Here is an 18,022-nt window from a genome sequence, read left to right as displayed (position 1 = left end):
ATTAGAATGGCTGTATCTCTTACTGTCACATGTTGCTATAGTTGCAATAACAAAATTTGAGCCACTTTGCTGTAAACATCACTAAACCACAAGGCAGGGCTCTTTCTGAATGCATCCGACCCTAAAAATTGTTTTCTTCCTAAAATCCAAGTTTTTGTTTGCTTTAATTGCCTGACTACACCACAAAGATAATCTCTCTCTTTTAGGTATTTCAGATCATCAATACTGATTCTTGAACAGGAAATATTTGTGAATGTCTGAATAGAGTAATAAAAAATATGTCTTTAGCAGCAATTAGCAATGTAGTCTTGAATAGATAGAGCAGTGAGGTGGATAATTTTAATTGCTGTCAGGATTCTCAGTGTAACTGTATTTTCCAAAAAATTAAAGAGAGAATACAAATTGTTGGATGGCATTGATCTGTGATGTTTCATTTCATGAGGACTCTTGTGTACTTGTAAGCAGACTTTTGTTGCTAATACATTTATACACTTCATGCCTGCAACAGCCATCTGGTGGCAATTAAACTGTACTCATATCCTGTTACTTATTACTTTTAATTTTTTTTCAAAACTGGGACTTCTAGCATCTGTTAGAAGATTCCCTAGCCATTTTCTTACTTAAAAACATGTATCATAAAATTCATGTGTGTGATACATTTGCTGTTCTATATGACATTCAGTTCCTTAGAAAATGCCTTGTGCTTGATCACAGCTCCTCATTAAGGACCCAGAGTGTCGCCTTTCAAGCCTTTCAGACATCCAGAACTCTCCATACCTGGCTGATGTCAACTGGGATGCTGTTCTAGAGAAAGCTGTGACTCCAGGCTTCGTTCCTAATGTAAGTCAATATTCCAGGTGAACAGTGTTTGTAAATTCTGACTTTAATTATGACTGCTGTTTTACTTGTTTATGCTTGTATTTATTGCTCTTCTGTGATTTACTTTGGTTTCTGCTTTCATTTACTCAGTCACAGCTAAGGGAAAATTTGTCCCATTTCAATAGATCACAACAAAAACTAATTAACCTTGGTTCACTTTTTGTTCCTTTTCAAATAAAAGAAAACATTTTCCAGACTTTGCATTTCAGCTGTTGTAGTAAATGATTGTCAGAGTTAACTCTGAGACAAAGAATACCAAGAAGACTTTGTGACTGTGAAAGTTAGACATTTGAATAACATTTGGAAAACTTTTAAACATCCTAGTATGCTGTTACTTTTTCACTTAAAAAATATTATTCCAAAAGGCTGACCTATTTTCTTTGTGACAGTTTATTGCAAATACAACATTCAGATTCTGTGAGGGAATCTGGTGGTTTCTTTTTTACTGTGGTCCCATTTTGTTGGTATTTTCTAGATATTTCTTTTTTTGCTCATTTTCAAGTTAAATGTATTTGAAGGCCATGAATGAAAAGCAATGACTGTAGTGTTAATATGCTGCTTCACTTTTTTCAGCCATGTTGCACTATAATTGTTGTCCAAACAACATATTTGTAGCATACCAAGGTTTGTTTCTGGGTTTTTATATTATGCATATATTTTTACATCATGTAAGTAAAGATGAGGAAGGTGGAATAGGTGGACCCTGTCTTCATCCAGGTGCACATCAGAGTTCATGATAAACGTGATGGGGACAGGATCCAGCCCTTCAGAAGCTGAAGGTGAGAGAGCATTGCCTAATGGAGCAAAGGTAGCCAGGTCTGCTGCCAAGACACTGTTCTCTGTGGTTGCTGGGCTCCTTGGCACCTGACCAGAGCCTCTCTGGAAACAACACCCTGCAGGAGAAGAGAGCTGTGGGTGGGCAGGCAGGGTCTCCCTCAGGGAACTGGGAGAAGGACCAGGAACACAGCAGGTAACAAGCACACAGGAGAAAGGAAAGGCAGGCCCCTCTTACAGGCGCTCCAGAGCAATGTTCATTTGTGGGGAAATTCCTTCCTTTCACTTGCTCAGTCCTAGTGCAAGAGAGAAGCTGGAGAGGTGAATGTCATATCTACCAGGCCATGACTCTTTCACTCGTACTTGATGCCCATGCAGCTGGAATAATTGCTGTGCCAGGCCACGATCCTCCTCTACACCCTCTCAGGTCACTGTCCTAAGCAAAGCAACGCAGAACAAATCCCCTTCTTATCCTCCATTCTCCTGGTGTGTGGATCTACAAGATGAGTGGAGACTGACTTTCCTCTTTTCCTTTTTTCAAGTTAGAGCTGCTTTTAGAGACATCAGAGGTGTGGACTTGCTCCTCAGGCAAAACTCAACCAATTATTTACTTCCTACTCTCAGCTAAAGGTTTAATCCAGAAGTGTCAGCATATGGAAAACTTCACCACATAGTATTTCATAAGGGAGATCCAGTTCCCAATACCCAGAGATACAACGTAGGAGGGGTTCCAGGAGTCTCAGACTCTGCAAAGACAGCTTTTCTTTTTACATTTGGATTCACTTTATTTGTGTTTTGGCAGCATCTATAAAAGTGAAGGAGAAATCTATAATATGTGAAGCAAAATAATATTCTACACTTAAAAGGAAATAGAGTGTTTCATTTATCTATCCAGAATTATCTGAAAGTCCCATTACAAGCTCTACCAGACTCTTCCATGGAGAGTCTGATACTGCAGGGCTTGTTCCACCTGGTCGATCAAGTGTGTCAGGAAAGCAGTGAGGTGAGAACCAAAGTGTCTTTTCCAGCCCAACATTTCTTTTCATAGAAACTTTGCTGTTTCATAAGACCAAGCTTGGTCACATATTTTCCAGGAACTTTTTATTTGTAGCCCCTGCAAAACTTTCACTGATTAATTGAGGCCACACAACAGAATATTTCTTGTTTTTCAGCCTTTGATGAGAAGGTGAACTGAGGCCTCTGTGACATGTGTTTTGAAACCAGAGGGTTTTATAAATTTTGACAGCTTATCTGGACTGTCAGGAGCTTGTCTGCCCTCTACAGCTAGGAGGGCACACAGGAGGCCCATAGCTTAATTTCTAACAGCTTAATTTGATTCCATAAACATAGGTCTTACTTAACTAAAACATGTGTTTCTTCATGGCTTAGTTAGTTTCTTCATTTTCAGCTTAGAGTCATAAATTTTTGTAGGGTTTCTTAAAATACAATTTCCTTTTATTTTTAAAGCTTTGGAATTAAAGTGATATAATTTTTAAGTACTGAATCAAATCTAAAATCTATGTTCTAATAAAGCTGACTGGATAATATGCAGGAAAAGGCATCAGATATCTAAATATCATGCTCTGACTATGGAGAGTTTGCTAGGAATAAAAATGATGGAGTGATCTTTAAACCAAATGTTTCATTGTAGGACACCACAAATTATACAAATAGTTTCTGATGTGATTTTTCTGCTTAGTGTCTTTGCTTACTATAAATATCTGACATTTATGTATGACTTATTTTAGTATTTCCACCTTGACAGTGACAATGATGTGATTGAAATCTCAGAAGTCCCAGAGGAAAATAGGTTAACATCTTCCATTACACAATTTAAATTGTTTACAAATTTTTTGTGAAGGACTTTCTGGTATAACAGAGAATCTTAAAATTTGAGTCAAGCATCAGAAATTAGCATGGCATTTTTAAAATAAAGAATCCAAAATATTTAAGTAATATGTGTAATGGATAAGGAAAACTTCAATAAAGTGGATAGAATAGAAAAAGAATAATAGATTAGAATGAAGCACCTGATTGGGAAAAGCCAGCAATGATTCACCAAGGACAAATGGGATTTTCCAAATTTTATCATGACAAGGTAACCTGCTCAGCTGATATGGGGCAAGTGGTTCTCATTGTTTACCTGGATTTCTCTAAGGCTTTCGAAACAGTTTCCCACTGTCTCCCTTGTGAGATATTTATGTGTTATGGTATAGAAAAGTGATCCATGTAATGGGTGGGGAACCGGTGATGGGCTGCACCTGGGGGAGTTGGAAAAAGCTGCTCCTCAAACTGGGAGCCTGTCACAAGTGGGGTCCGAGGGATCAATATTGGGTCCAACACTGCTTAAAACCCTAACAAATGATGTGGATCAAGGGATCAAGTGTACCCTGAGGAAGACACTGATGATACCAAACTGAGTGAGAAAGTGGACAGCTTGGGAGAACTACCCTGCAGGAAGACCCTTTAGGAGTGGGCAAACAAGAACCTTATGGACTTCAGCAAGTGTAAGGTCTTCAACCTGGGAAAATATAGTCCAGAGTGGGATCTGTCCAGCTGAGGAACAGCTCCAGCAGCTCTGGAGGTCCAGGTGAACAGCAAACTCAGTGTGGGGGACCAGCGTGCTGCCATGGCAAAGAAAGCCAAGGGGATGTTGATTTGCATCAACAAGTGCATCACCAACAGAGACAAAGAAGTCATTGCCCCACTCTACTGAGCACTTGCCAGGCCACACCTGAAATACTGTATTCAGTTTTGGTCTCCACTACACAAAGAAGATGTGGACAGGCTGGAGAGGGTCCAGAGATGGGCCACAGAGATGATCAGAGGAGTGAGAAATAGGCCATAAGAGGAAAGGCTGAGAGAAAAGGGCTTGTAGAGCCTTGAGAAAAGAAGGATTAAGGGAGACTTTATCACCATGCCCCACTATCTAACGGTTAGCTACCAAGATGGAGACTCCCTTTTACAGGGGGTCACATGGAAAAGACAAGGGGCATTGGGTACAAGTAACTCCCGGGAAGATTCCAGTTGGACACAAGAGCAAAATTTTTCATAACAACAATCAGCCATTTCAAGAATCTGTCCACAAAAACAGTGGAGTCTCTAAAACTGGACTCTGAAGATTCAGCTGGACAGGTTGCTGGGCTATCTTGTCCAGACTGGGGACTGTGGTTTTGCCCAGAAAAGTTGGACCAGATGATCCTTGACACCCTTTCCAACCTGGGGTTCTATAATGCTCTGAACTCTTTTTTATATGAATGCTGCTAACCTAAACAGGCCTTTGCTCTTTCCTTTGTTCTCATGGACAGCATCTAAGTAAATGAATCCACTGCAGCACTTCAGCAAATCAGATTTCAGCAAGGTCTTAGAGGTACTCCCCAGCTCTTCTGCACTATTGCTGGTGTCACTATTACTCTTCAGCACTAACTGATATTCTGATGAAGACCCTGGGCCAGATTAATCTCTCCCTGGGTAACATAATTTTTGTCACTGTAGGAATATATCTGTTTATAACCAGGAAGAGAATCTAACTCTTTATAATTGCTTTATAACATGATTTTTATCTTCTCTCCCTTATTTAAACTTTGAGCATCACTTCAGACCTAAAAAGACAGTTTTCATTTTACAGATGTGATTTAGGAGCTGGTTCATTATTAGTGCTGTTATCACTTGCCAAGCAAATTAAAAAAACACAATGATGCTTCAAAGAATAACTTTGAATCCTTTTGTACCAGAAAGGAAGACTGAACTGTGATCCCACATTTGAACTTGAAGAAATGATTTTAGAGTCCAAGCCTCTCCATAAAAAGAAAAAGCGACTTGCCAAAAACAAATCCAAAGATGGAGCTAAGGAAACCTGCCCACTGGTAAGATGGGGACTGTGGCTGCAGTCAGTGGCATTTTGTTTACACTCTAATAGTGTAATAATAATAGTACACTCAGTTATGTTCAGCTTTATCACCTCTGAAAATATACTCAACCTCTCTGTCATGTTATACATTGCATAAATCACCTCCAAAGCAAGATGAAAAGCAACCATTTATTTCAGTCAAATAGTAACAACATCTTTAAGCTACAATAATTTTTAAGATTATCACAGATGCTCATTTAAAGTATGAAAAACTGTTGCCAGTTGCGAAAAACACTTCCCACACGTGCACAAATAGTTACAAAGAGTATTTATTTGCTACTACTACCCAAAACTGAAAAGGCTGGTTATTTATAAATATGTTAAAGCTGTCTCTTCCACTCTTGACTAATGTGTGCCACGTAGAAAGATGCATTATATGAACAGTCAAGAGTACCAAGGAGATTAATAATAATTTCCAGACTTGAATTATCATCCCAGTGAGGTTTTATAAATTATGCTGCTACTCCTAATGATTTTGAATGTTCATGCAAGCTGTTCTTCCTAGAGCTATCAGATGTAAAAATCCTCAGGAATTCTTTGTGAGGAACTTCTTCCAAAAGAATGAGATTGATTGTGCTATCACAGCCCAATTTAATGAGTCTTCGAAAAGCCTCTTGATAGTGTTCATTCATAAGCATTTTGTTCAGTGTTGTTTGTGTTGTTGTGATTTTTGTCTATGATTCCTCATCTTTTTTAATCAACCTATTCATGCTGTTTTTTAAAGAACGTACACCTGCAGCAGTGCTTGGAAACCGTTAGAAAAGAATTCATCATATTCAACAGAGAGAAGTAAGTGCATTTCTTAATGCCTCTTTAGCATTCAGTACTAAAATTAAATTGAGAACTAATTTTTTTTTCACAGTGTAAGGGAAGGTGATTAATGATCACAGCAGCAGAGCCTAAAAGACTGGATTTCCATTGATTTCTTCCTCTTATAGTCTCTGGTGTGATGGTTTTGTAGTTCTTGCATCTCTGAAAGCAAGCAGAAGACCTTGTGATGAAAGTATGTTAGAAATGTGAGGTAAATGTTACTGGAACTCCCCAGAGAAACTGTCAGTAATTAAGAAGAGGAATGCAATAAAAGGTACTGCTTTTTCACAACTCAAATAAAACCAAGGGAAGTCGTAAGTCAAGAAATTTTAATGCTATGGACAGCACTGTTCTGACTTGGAAAAGCTGTTCATACCTACCCACTATTAAAAAAAAAAAGTGCATTCCAACATTAACTATTTCAACAAAGCTAAGTATTACACCTCTACCAAACATGAAGCAAGAACTTTTAATCTAAGGGTCAGCCAGGGTTGACAGAAGCTCAAGACTGATTCCCAAGGATATCAATAAACTTCCTGCTTCAATTAATGCACTACCTTTCTTGTAATTACTGCCTCTGAGTCATTGTGGACCTGTTTGTATTATCAGATACAAGTCATAACAATGGATTTGTTTGTGTCTTTGGTCAAATTATTGCATTTCATTCAAGTGGATTCCATGTTTTTATTTGATCCAATTATACATGCAAGCCTTTCTAATAGAGTTGTGAGATGCTAAAAATTAATTTAAAAGTTGTGACTATTTTATTTAATGCATACAGGGCAGGTAATTACTGTCTCTGTAATTAAAACTGAAAAGGAACTGTCAGCTTTGTACAGTTCACACAATAGCACACAAAATTATGCCATGATCTACCTTTCTTCCTGTTACAATCCATAGCACATTTCTGACTGATACAGACTGCTCACAGAAAATACAAGGTCTTAGAAAGAAAAGGAAGGTTCAGCAGATTCTTCACGTTATTTTGCATGATCTCTAGTACAAGGAAGCCATTGGTTTCTGTAAAAGCCATAAAGAAGTTAACCCAGACCAAGTCAGCCCATAGAAAGTTTCAAGAAGCATCTTGGTGGGTTCCTTGAATCAGTTGAACTAGTGAATGTTTGAACTTTGTAGTTTAACCCACAAAATTAAAAATTATTAAGATCATAGTAACAAGATTAGAAAAATATTACATTGGTTAATCAATTTAATGAGTTTCCTAGAAGCTGTTCATACAAGTAATTCATTTCCAGGTGTGAGTCTCCCACCTACCTTAGTGTCATATATGAGGCATATCCAATATGCAGCAATTTTTAGAAGTTAGAACACCAGATTTTGTAAGACACTCAAAATCTCATTGGTGCATTCACTACCTTGAACAATGTTTCTTGTCATGATTTTACTGTGTTATTCTTAAATCTTTTTATGCATAGAAAATTTTTTCATTTGTTTCATATTGCACAATTACAGTAACAACACAATCGAAATCAAGAGAAATGGAGTACAAGTAAAATGGAAGCAAAAGATAAACCACACGCACTTCAACCAGAAAAGCATGTGTTTTGGTCATTGCTTGATTGGCTTTGACAAGGTAAAGGAAGAATATTTAGTTTTGACCTATAACAGATCCTGCACCAGATCACAACCATTTATCTTTTCAATTGCATCATAGCTTAAGAAAGACATGGAGAGATTCTTGTAATATTTTTCAAGGAAAAAAATGCTAAGAAGGGGGAAGCAGGAATCGAATGTTTGAAGTCCAAAGTGAATTCAAGTTAATGAGAAAAAAACAGGAGCAGTGGCAGGCATAGCTGCCATATACCAGAAGCTACACAGCATACACCAGAGGAACTCAGGGTGGGTTTATTCAGACCTTCTGTGTCCTCAGGACTGGATGAACAAGCTGAGGCTGTGCTTACATGTGTTCCCAAAGCCACATGGCCAACAAGTTCCTAGGAACAACTGAAAATGCTGAAAGATGTGAACTATTTCTTTCTACAAATATAATACATATTAAAATGTGATTGTATTATTAGGTGAGGTGTCAATCCCAAACAGGCCTTTAAATCACTCTCAGATTAATGCAGCCAGACATTCTGATACTCTTCCATGTTCCTCTACATAGAAACTGTTGAAAGTATCTGCTTATTTCCTTAGATCTTCATTAAATTCAGCAGCAAAAAATCTACATTTTATTGTCACTTAAGCCTTCTGCTCAGTTTACTTCAGTGTCACAGAACACTACATAAATACTAATAAAGGATGGGAAAAAAAATAGCATGTCTTTCAAGGGAAGAAAAGAGACTCCCCAAACTAGGGATGCAAGGAAAAAATTCAGATACTTCTAACTGAGCAACATAAAGTCAGTTGTTAATACACAGTTAATTTTGTGGTGTTAGCCATCACAGTTACACAACATCCTGCAATTCAATACTTGTAAAATATCTGCTAAGAAAAGCAAAATCTGGTATTTTTGAATGCCTTGCTGGTAGTTCTACACTGTGCCTCTTTTCTACTGTGTGCCTTTCATCCTTCAACAGACACTGCAAATCTTGCAATGTGTCATACTGGCTTTCTTCTCAAGGAGCTCAGGAGATTATCAGAAACTCTTAGATTGCAGGCAAGAGGAGCAGGGCAGGCAGGGAAAAGGCCCACCATGCTAAAAAGAATTTAAACACAGTGAAAGAGACTGGAGTACTCTAAAAGTTTTGGTTAATGAAGACAAAGACAGAATGTGCACATTTATTCTGTTGCTTTCTGTATTTAAGTAATGGAAAACTGGTATTTGTAGGAATGTTTTAAGCAAGGGTTTCATGGACAAAGACATGAAGTTAGTGATTGTCCGCAGTGGGTAAAAAGTTAGATTTGTATCCCTTACATAATCCTGATTAGAGGGCATCTTCTGTTGAATATTTCAGTGGATGTGAGCTACAAATTAAAATAACCCTGTGTGTGTGTGTGTGTGTGTGTGTTTTGATGCGACATGGGGGTATGGCATCTGTCCACAGTGACATTATCTTCCAGTACCTACAAGAAGGTACTTGAGAGGAGCACACGCTGCCCTGAGCACACGCTGAGGAGCACACGCTGCCCTGATCCAAAGTAAAATAACATAGGAAAATCCTTTTGCAGGATTTGTTTTCTATTGTTAAAAGTGCCAGTGCAGCCTCTTAGTTTTGAACATATAAACTAAATAAACTCTGATATACAAATTATCTACATACTGATTAGCTCGAAAATAGTATCTAAAGTAGTTTCCAAGGACCTGTTTGTCTCCTTTTTGTGGCAAAATAATTAGTTTTTAAATTTAATTTCTGTATTTTTTTTTTATATCCAGAAACGCAGCACCAAACATTTTGCAGCCTCTTAATGTGTATTTCCATATACTTGCCAGCAATTTTTAAAGAATTTTATATCATTTAGAAGCTGTAGGCTACATTTTCAAGTTTTCTTTTTTTGAATTTTGTGTGTGTGCCTGTGGTGGGGGAGATTGTACAGATGAAGCCACACTGTTTGCTTGTAGTTTTATTAAAAAGCTGAGCAGAGATTATTTTGCTATTTTTGTACTGTTATCACTAAACAGATCACATACAACTACATCTCTTCATGAATATCTAAAATATGGAATGACCAGAAATTAAGAAAAAGGCCCAATATTTGCATGTGATGAAATCATATTTCTTACCCTTTAAGGTCCTGAGTCTCTTCTTCTCCCTGAAAGATGCCTTTTAGATTGAAGATGTGAGAAATCAAAGAGAGAAGAAAACACAAGAAATATTTTCTTATCAGGCAGAATAATCCTTCAGTTAGATGCTTCATAAACTTAATCAAAATTATCAGCCTTCTAAAGAAAGCAAAATCAAACATCCACATTTTACTGAGTAGAATATATATTTCATATATCCAATGTACAAGAAAATGTGTTAGAATTCTGCAAAACTATTTTAACAAATGCAATGAACTGATTAGAAAAATATCCATGTTTTTAATAATTCCAGCAAGAACTTTCAAAACATTGCTAGTGATTTTGAATTTGGAGGTTTTTAACTTAATACTAATATGCTGCAATAGCATTGTTATGATATTCACCTGTCTTGTCCCCACTGATCTGAACAGATTTGTCTCTGCCCTAAGTACTGATACACCTTATTCCTCTGCTCAGTATTTGTTCAATGCTAGCACACAAAAAAATGTGCCATAAATTGAAGCACATTATTCTGTCTTTTCCTGCTATCATTCCTTCCATTTGAGCATATCTAGTTCTCTTATAAATGATCCTGAACAGCTCAAGGTGAACAGACAGCTCTCTGTTCCCAGAATAAACACCAAAACTTGAGGGAGCATATTTAAAGCATATTAAGATGCATAAAATCCTCTTGTCTGATTTTTTCCACATCATGGATGAAAAGCTTACTTAATATTCTCTGCATTTTTTTATAAGATCAAATTTATTATCCCTCTCATTTTAGTTCTTTTTCTTTCCTTTTAATTGTCTTTTAAGATTCAAATTCAGAGTCTCTGAGTACTCTCATTTCAGTTTGATTGAAATTGAATATTCATAATGATTTGCAGTGTAATTCATTGAATGTATTTTTCTTAATATGTATTTTATGTCTCTTAGTGTCTCTGGAGATATTTATCATAATCCTTCAAATATCTGAATGCTTTTTGGATGAGGCTGCAGTCCTTTTCTTGCCCCTTCTGCTGACCTTAATTCAGTTCAAATCCATTTCTTTCTGAGGGTTTCTAGTGGTTACACTGCTCTTCACTGAACCTTTCTTCTCCCTTTTGTAATGGATCTGTCTGCTTTTGGAGATTGCTCTTGCAATTGGAAAGATGCTTTTCTGAATGTGATGATTAAACCTGGTTTGTGTTTGGGCAGTAATAACTGTTGCTTGCCCACAGGACCCCTTTCACTTCTGCCTCTGATTCCTGCCTGTTATTACTGGTTTAGAATTACCAATCCAAATGTCACTCTCTTCTTAGTGAGCCAAGCTACCTAAAAGTTTGAGCATAGCAGTCCCAAACTGGTAATTTTTCTGTAGGCATACCTTCAAATTCACTTTTTTTGGAGAAAGTAGTGGTCATAAAAATGCCAGTTTCAATAATGTGTTCCCGTCAAAGTTTCATGGAGGGAAAAAAAAAAATACAAAGGGTAGTCACTATCTGGAACCTCATTTTAAAAGTCTTCCAGGAAAAATTGTCAAAGTTTTCCAAACAAGTACTGATGTCCTTATAATGGCTGCACTCCACCATCCAGCTTTGGGAATGAAAGTTGCATGGGGGTGCACCTGTCAGCACATTCTCCACCTTGAAATGTGGTCCTGGAAGAATCAGGATAACAGATGGAGATCCTCAGCACTGGAGGCCAGAAACTGGTTTCTATTCACAGAAGACTAAACACAAATGCAACTCATAAAAATGAATTGGAAGTCAATTCACAGGCAGAGGAAAGAGGAGTCTAAATTTGTACATTTCAGACTTTGGAGGGGAAGCACAACTGTATAATTCTGAGTACCATTTTTTTAAAGCAGGTTACATGGGACAAATCATAGCTGTGATAAATAAAGCCTGCATAACAGGGCATGGCTGTTCCATTGCCGTAGGGAATCACCTCCATGAGGTAATTACCTTCACCTCTCTTTATGTCACACTCCAACATAAATTTTCCCTTGTTATGAGTCTCCATAAACTGAGTCATGAAGACTGAACTCCTTGTCCTGTTTTAAGGCAGCAATTTGTGTCCAGTTGCTGAAGCAATGCAGAAACAAGCCAGTAATGAGATAACATTATTACTGCCAGTCACTCTGATGTCCATGTGTCTGTGGAACACATTCATAGATGAGCTGGAAAGGAAGGTGAATGCTGAGGTCACAAAGTTCACTTATGATACCAGACCAGTCACAGCTAAATCTGAGTGAAAAGAACTGCAGTAGATAATGATTGCCATGGTTCTGAGTTACAGAAAATGGCAGCTCAAATGGATGAGAAAATGGCATCTCAAATTCAGTGCTGATAAATACAAATACAGTCAGAAGAAGAAAATCTAAATTTTATATTTAGGATAATAGACTCAAAATTAGCTTCAGTTATGAAGGAGGGAGAGTTTGAAAATACTGTGGATAGCACAATGCTTAGTGTAAGATGGAAAGATATTGAAATGTTCCTGCAAAAACCAGCCACAGATAAATGTATGTTCAATACATACACCTGCATGTTCCATTCTGTGTACTGCTCTGCTTCCTCATCTCAAAAAGGTTAAAAAGGACTTAGAAAGTTTTTAAGAAAAAGTGAATTGGCCAGGGGGGGTGACATGGGTCATGTTGAAGGGTTTAATAAACTTGAACTTATTTAAACTCAGAGAAGAGGCAACTGAAAAGACAGAAACAGGATAAATATGGTCTGAAACTTATTGAGAAGATGACTAAGCAATGATTATTCACTCTTTGTAGTTACCCAAGGTCACAAAGTTATCAGGCAGCAGGGTAATAAGAAAATCAACCATGCTTTTTTGTGAAATACAGCATGTTGCTCAGTGGTGATTTGGATGTTAAACATAGAAAAAGATTCAGAAGAGAGTTAGAGAAATTCATGAGAAAAAATCCATCAAGATCCTTGAGATGTGAGGCTTCTGATGCAGTCATTGGTTCAGGAAATCTGGAAATGTCAAAAGTGAGGGGAATAAACCACAGCAGACATTTATCTCCACTCAGCTTATTTGTCAACAGCATGCCCTGGTGTCTGAAATGGCCCACTATGAGAAAGGGGAATCTTTGTTAGCTGGAATTGCTGGGCATGTGCATTTATGGCTTCTCACAACTTCCAAGATTTCCATTTTCATATATTCTTCACAACAGCACAAAGATTGAACAATAAAATATACATATTTATGCATACAAGTATGGATATATTGTATATATGCAAGTATGCATGTGTATATATATATATATGTGTGTATATATATATGTGTGTGTGTGTGTGTGTGTGTGTGTTATACATATATCTAACCTTTTGGAAATAGGAAAATAAATGCAGAATTAGGTGAGTAAGAAATTTAGGTAAGATTCAAACTGTCCATTGCTGTGTTCCAGGACACATCCCCCATCCTTTGGGAAGACCTCCCATTTGCAGGTAATTTTCCTGTGTCCCTCCTGGGCCTCAGTCCATGCTCCTGTTGTGAGTGCACCTCACTGACTGACCTGGGGGATGTGGTGTTCAGTGGAGTGAAATATTGTCAAATAATTAGGCAGAGCCAGACTGACTTTAGAGGTGTGTTGGCTCTGTCTGAGTGCCAGGTGCCCATGAAAGTCACTCAAACATGGCCCTCCTCAGCTGGGCAGGGGAAAGAAAGTACCACAAAAGGGTCATGGGGTGAGGAAAGGACAGGGAGGGAGAGATCACTCACCTGTTATGTTATGTTATGTTATGTTATGTTATGTTATGTTATATGTTATGTTATGTTATGTTATATGTTATGTTACATTATATCACTCACCAGTTACTGTCATGGGCAAAACAGGCTCAGCTAGGGGAAGGCTAATTTAATTTATTGCCAATAACTACAAGACCAGGATAGTAATAAATAAACCCCAAATCTTAAACCCACTTTCCCTCTACCCTTCCCTTCTTCTGGTCCCAAAACCTCTGCCTCCTCCATGACAGGGACACATGAGATGGGGAATGCAGCCAGTTCACTGCATGTTGTCTCTGCTGCTGCTTCCTCCTCACACTCTTCCCCTGCTCAGATGTGGGTTTCCTCATACAGACTGCATTTCTTCATGAACTGCTACAGAGTGGGTCCCTTGACCTCCCTGTGATCTATCCATCTGCAGGTACCTGAACAAAAGGGTGAGCCTACACCCTGCAGGATACACACCAAAGGCAGGCTAGGAAATTAATGTATTTTTAAAAAATGATGGTTGGCCCACACTGCTGAGAAATATCCTCATTTATGGACAGGTGACTATAGTCTTAAAACTGGGTTTTGGCTAACTAAAAAGAAAATTTTTTTCCCTGTCATCCCAAAAGGTCTGAAACACAGTAAGTTATTGGGAAATGTCATAGCTACTCTCCTGTTCCTTGAAGATGTGGATCTGCAAACACTTTAAACTAGAAATTTTGTGCGCATTTTAAAATGTGCCTGAACAAGACAAGCATTGGTTAGGATGCACCTGATCTTGAAGAGACAATAGCGCACTTCTAAGAAACACCTATTTTACCAATCTGAACTTGTCTTTAATGTTAGAGTTAATCACTTGGTTTAGTCACGATTTCTTAAATGACTGCACATAATTTGAAGGCTTCATTTAATTATTTCATGCCTACTTATTTTGCTTTATCAAATCCCACGATAAACCTCAGATCTCCATACAGTACAGGTCAGTATCCCAGAACAGTTTTTCACTTGCCTTCTGCATAGTGACGGTATTTCACATGTTGCTCACACTGTGTGCACCTGAGCCTGCTAGGTTTGATTATAAATTGCTGGCTGATAGAAAATTATATTCACAGCCATTTACTGAGTGTAATTACTCAGCAGGAACCATCAACCTGAATCAATTATCCAAACTCTAAGAATGTTTCCCCAAGGATTTTTGGAAAGAGTGGGAGTAAATGCCATGAGTGTCAGTGGTAAAAGAAGACATATATGTTACATGCGAATACTGCCCCCAAAATTTTACTTTTCACATTAAGCTGTAATGAAGCATAACTTTTCATCTGAAAATCATTAATTTAAATTTAAATGGAGTTAAAATTATTATTTAAAATAATAATATTCAAATATTTATTATATATAAAATAATAATATTCAAACAATTATTTGAATAATTAGTTGGTAGTCTACTGAGGTATCCAAACACATACATCACAGTGTGTTAGGAAAACAGACCTGAGATTTTGGCTGTTTCTATCAAATCACTCAGTACAGGAGAGCATGTCTGGGGCCAAAGACAGCCTGAGCAAAATAGTGGTTGGACAGAGAACAACTCCTATACACAAGCTATTACAGAGATATCTGAATTAAATGGGAAGCAGATGACCAAGTATTTTTCAAGATATAGACCAAGTCCTGCAGAAGAGCCACTCCTGGCAGAGCCAGAGCCTGAATATGCTACAGGCACGTCTGCATGGATGAACAGGCAATGGCAGCCCTGTTCTTGTTGGTGATTTCATTGTCCAGCTCTTGGCAGAGCTCATCACCTTGTGATGGGTTGCAGACTGATGGGACCATTCCATTCCTGCTCACCTGAACTGTGTGGGCACAAATGAGCTTTAATACAGCAGTAAATTGGCTCTGCTAAGCAGTTCAGTCTGTGCTGGGCTTGGAGGGCCACTAAACAGGAAGGGCCTTGAATCTGTTTCTCAAAGAGGGAAGGCATATAAGTTTTCCTAGAGATGCAACAAGCCTGCATCCCTTTAAATTAATATATCTAAAAATAATTTCTTTAGTTTAAGCTCCTTTAGTACTCAGTGAGGAGAGACTTGATTCTCTCAAGACTGATCTGTGACACATATATTGGGTAGCTTACACCTGAAGGAATTAATCTAGGTTGGTGACTCTATTTACCCTGTTGAGAGAGCCTGACCTAATCTTTCAGTTGTCTGCAGTTAGCTGGCATAAAATCCATCCCATATTTGTGCACTCAGATAATTTCTGTGTCGGTTCTGCAGGCACAGGTGCTCTGTGGTCTGACCCCCTCTCTGTGTCAGGTAGTCAGGGGCATCTCATGCAGCACAAAGCATCACTTGGGAGGCAGCTGTATTTGGCTGTATATTGGGATTGTATGCTGACTGCCATGGGGGCAGGAGACCAAGAACAAGCAAGCCATAGCTGGAAACATTTTCAAGGAAGTGCCAAAGATTCATGACATCCACTCTTGGCTACTGTTGGATAGAGTTACTGCTTGGAGTCAGGTTTCCCAAAACACTCACCTGCTATAACACAGACAGTGGGGAGGATTGTGCTCCATCTAAAGCTGCTCTGCTCACATTGGTTCTCTACACCAACTTCAGATCAAGGGGAAATTATCTACATTTACAGACTGATTTTAACTTCGGAGCTGTGTGACTCAGCTCTGATGTTGCTGAGTGATGAGTGCTGTCTCTGTTCCAGCAGCTCCTTGATTCTGCCCTGGTCTGCCTCAGGCTTCCTCTGGCACAGAGCAGGATTGTGCCTTCCTTGTTTATTCAGAAATACTTAGAAAATTCATACACTTTACAGTGATTTCTGTTTTCCTGAAAAGACTTCTGAGATCACTCTGTGCAGAGATTGAAGAAAAGCAAAGCCCGCTATTAACTCTCCCATGTTTTCTGCTCCTCTGCTCAGTGTAAAGTGGGATTTTTAATAAACAAACCAAAAAAGAAATTAGCCCTATAAAGCTGTCTTTTGAGATAGTTTTAATTAGCTATATAATTACTTAGCTAAATTCATTGGATCTCCATGGTTGGGATACTTTTGAATCCTTCATCATTTAAAAAATCTTTAACTCGCCTTCCTTCATTTGTACTCCCTTTTTTTCCTCTGCATTTTCCACCTTCACTGATATTTTCTACCTATTTTTCAAAGGCAGTCTTCCATACTGCTTCATTGTTAACATGTTCCCTGGCATAAATTTTTCCCAGGCCAAAATGACTCTGAAGCAAATCCCTTCATGTTTCAGGGGTTACCATAGACCAAAGGCTGCCCAACAAGCAGCTGGAGTACAACAGCTCTGGTTTGCAGATTAGAGATCAGCCAGAAGGATGGGAGGCAGTCTGTGCCACTTGCTCATCTCCCCAGGTATTGATCCCTACCTAAATGCAGGAATTGCATTTCCATGCAGTGCTCTGTTTGCTGCCTGTCATGAGAGCCCTCCCAGACACCACTGGGGAATAGGAAATGGATGAATAGTTTGTCAGATGTTCAGGATTAATAATTATTTCTGCTATATGAACTTAAAGCACATCTTTTCAAACTGGAGGATTTCATTGTATTTGGACAAACTTGTCTCTCTTCCTTAAGATTTACACTGAGCAAAGTAACTATTTTCTTCTTTATGAATGAAAGTTTAAATTAAGCAACTTGTCTGAATTTCTGATCAACTCATAGGCTCATATTTGCTATTTTTTTTTAAACAAATCTAGGAATTTTCAGTGCTTTATCACAAATTTTATGGCTATTTTGTTTCGAAGATAATATTCCAAGATACTTATTCATTTAAGAAATAACTTGATTGGAACTCCTTGCTCACTTCTTCCTTCTTTATTTCACCTTTTCACTGAAAGATACAGCTGAATGAAAACCTGGCACAAGAGAGCTAGTGAGCAGAATAAAGGAGATATAAGAGAAACAGTGGCACTCATTTACAATTGTAAAACACTGCCAGCTTCTTCCATTTTCCCAAAAATAGAACGCAGTGAGGACCAATTTATCAGGGAAACCTTAAAATATGCAGGCAGAAAATTATGAAGTGACTGTGTATCAAAGTCCATTCTTATTCTTGACAGAGGAAAGCAGATGACAAGCCAAGCTGCTCATTGTCCCAGAAGCCATGCTCCCTTATCAGTATTTCCACAATCATTGCCTGCAGTTGATATTAAAATGATGGCAGAGAAATAATGGGTGAAGTTTTCAAAGTGAGGTGTGAGATGCATGTGCACACAGCCCAT

At 38.1% G+C, this 18,022-nt stretch overlaps 1 protein-coding gene across 2 annotated transcripts in view; it reads left to right on the top strand.

Annotated features, from left to right (window-relative positions):
• STK32B (serine/threonine kinase 32B) overlaps positions 1 to 18,022 on the top strand; it is a 160,772-nt gene that overhangs the window by 130,889 nt on the left and 11,861 nt on the right. Inside the window, exons 9-11 of one of the 2 annotated variants that reach the window (XM_064711781.1) lie at positions 715 to 840; positions 5,388 to 5,519; positions 6,288 to 6,352. In XM_064711781.1, coding sequence (XP_064567851.1) covers positions 715 to 840; positions 5,388 to 5,519; positions 6,288 to 6,352 — 323 coding nt within the window. The remainder of the gene's footprint in view (positions 1 to 714; positions 841 to 5,387; positions 5,520 to 6,287; positions 6,353 to 18,022) is intronic. The other variant, XM_064711780.1, reaches the window with a different exon arrangement.

The sequence above is a fragment of the Zonotrichia leucophrys genome, chromosome 4 (genome assembly GCF_028769735.1).
Source record: "Zonotrichia leucophrys gambelii isolate GWCS_2022_RI chromosome 4, RI_Zleu_2.0, whole genome shotgun sequence".
NCBI classification, from domain to species: Eukaryota; Metazoa; Chordata; class Aves; order Passeriformes; family Passerellidae; genus Zonotrichia; species Zonotrichia leucophrys.
Note: the sequence above shows the minus strand (reverse complement) of the source record. Positions and strands in the feature narration are given on the sequence as shown.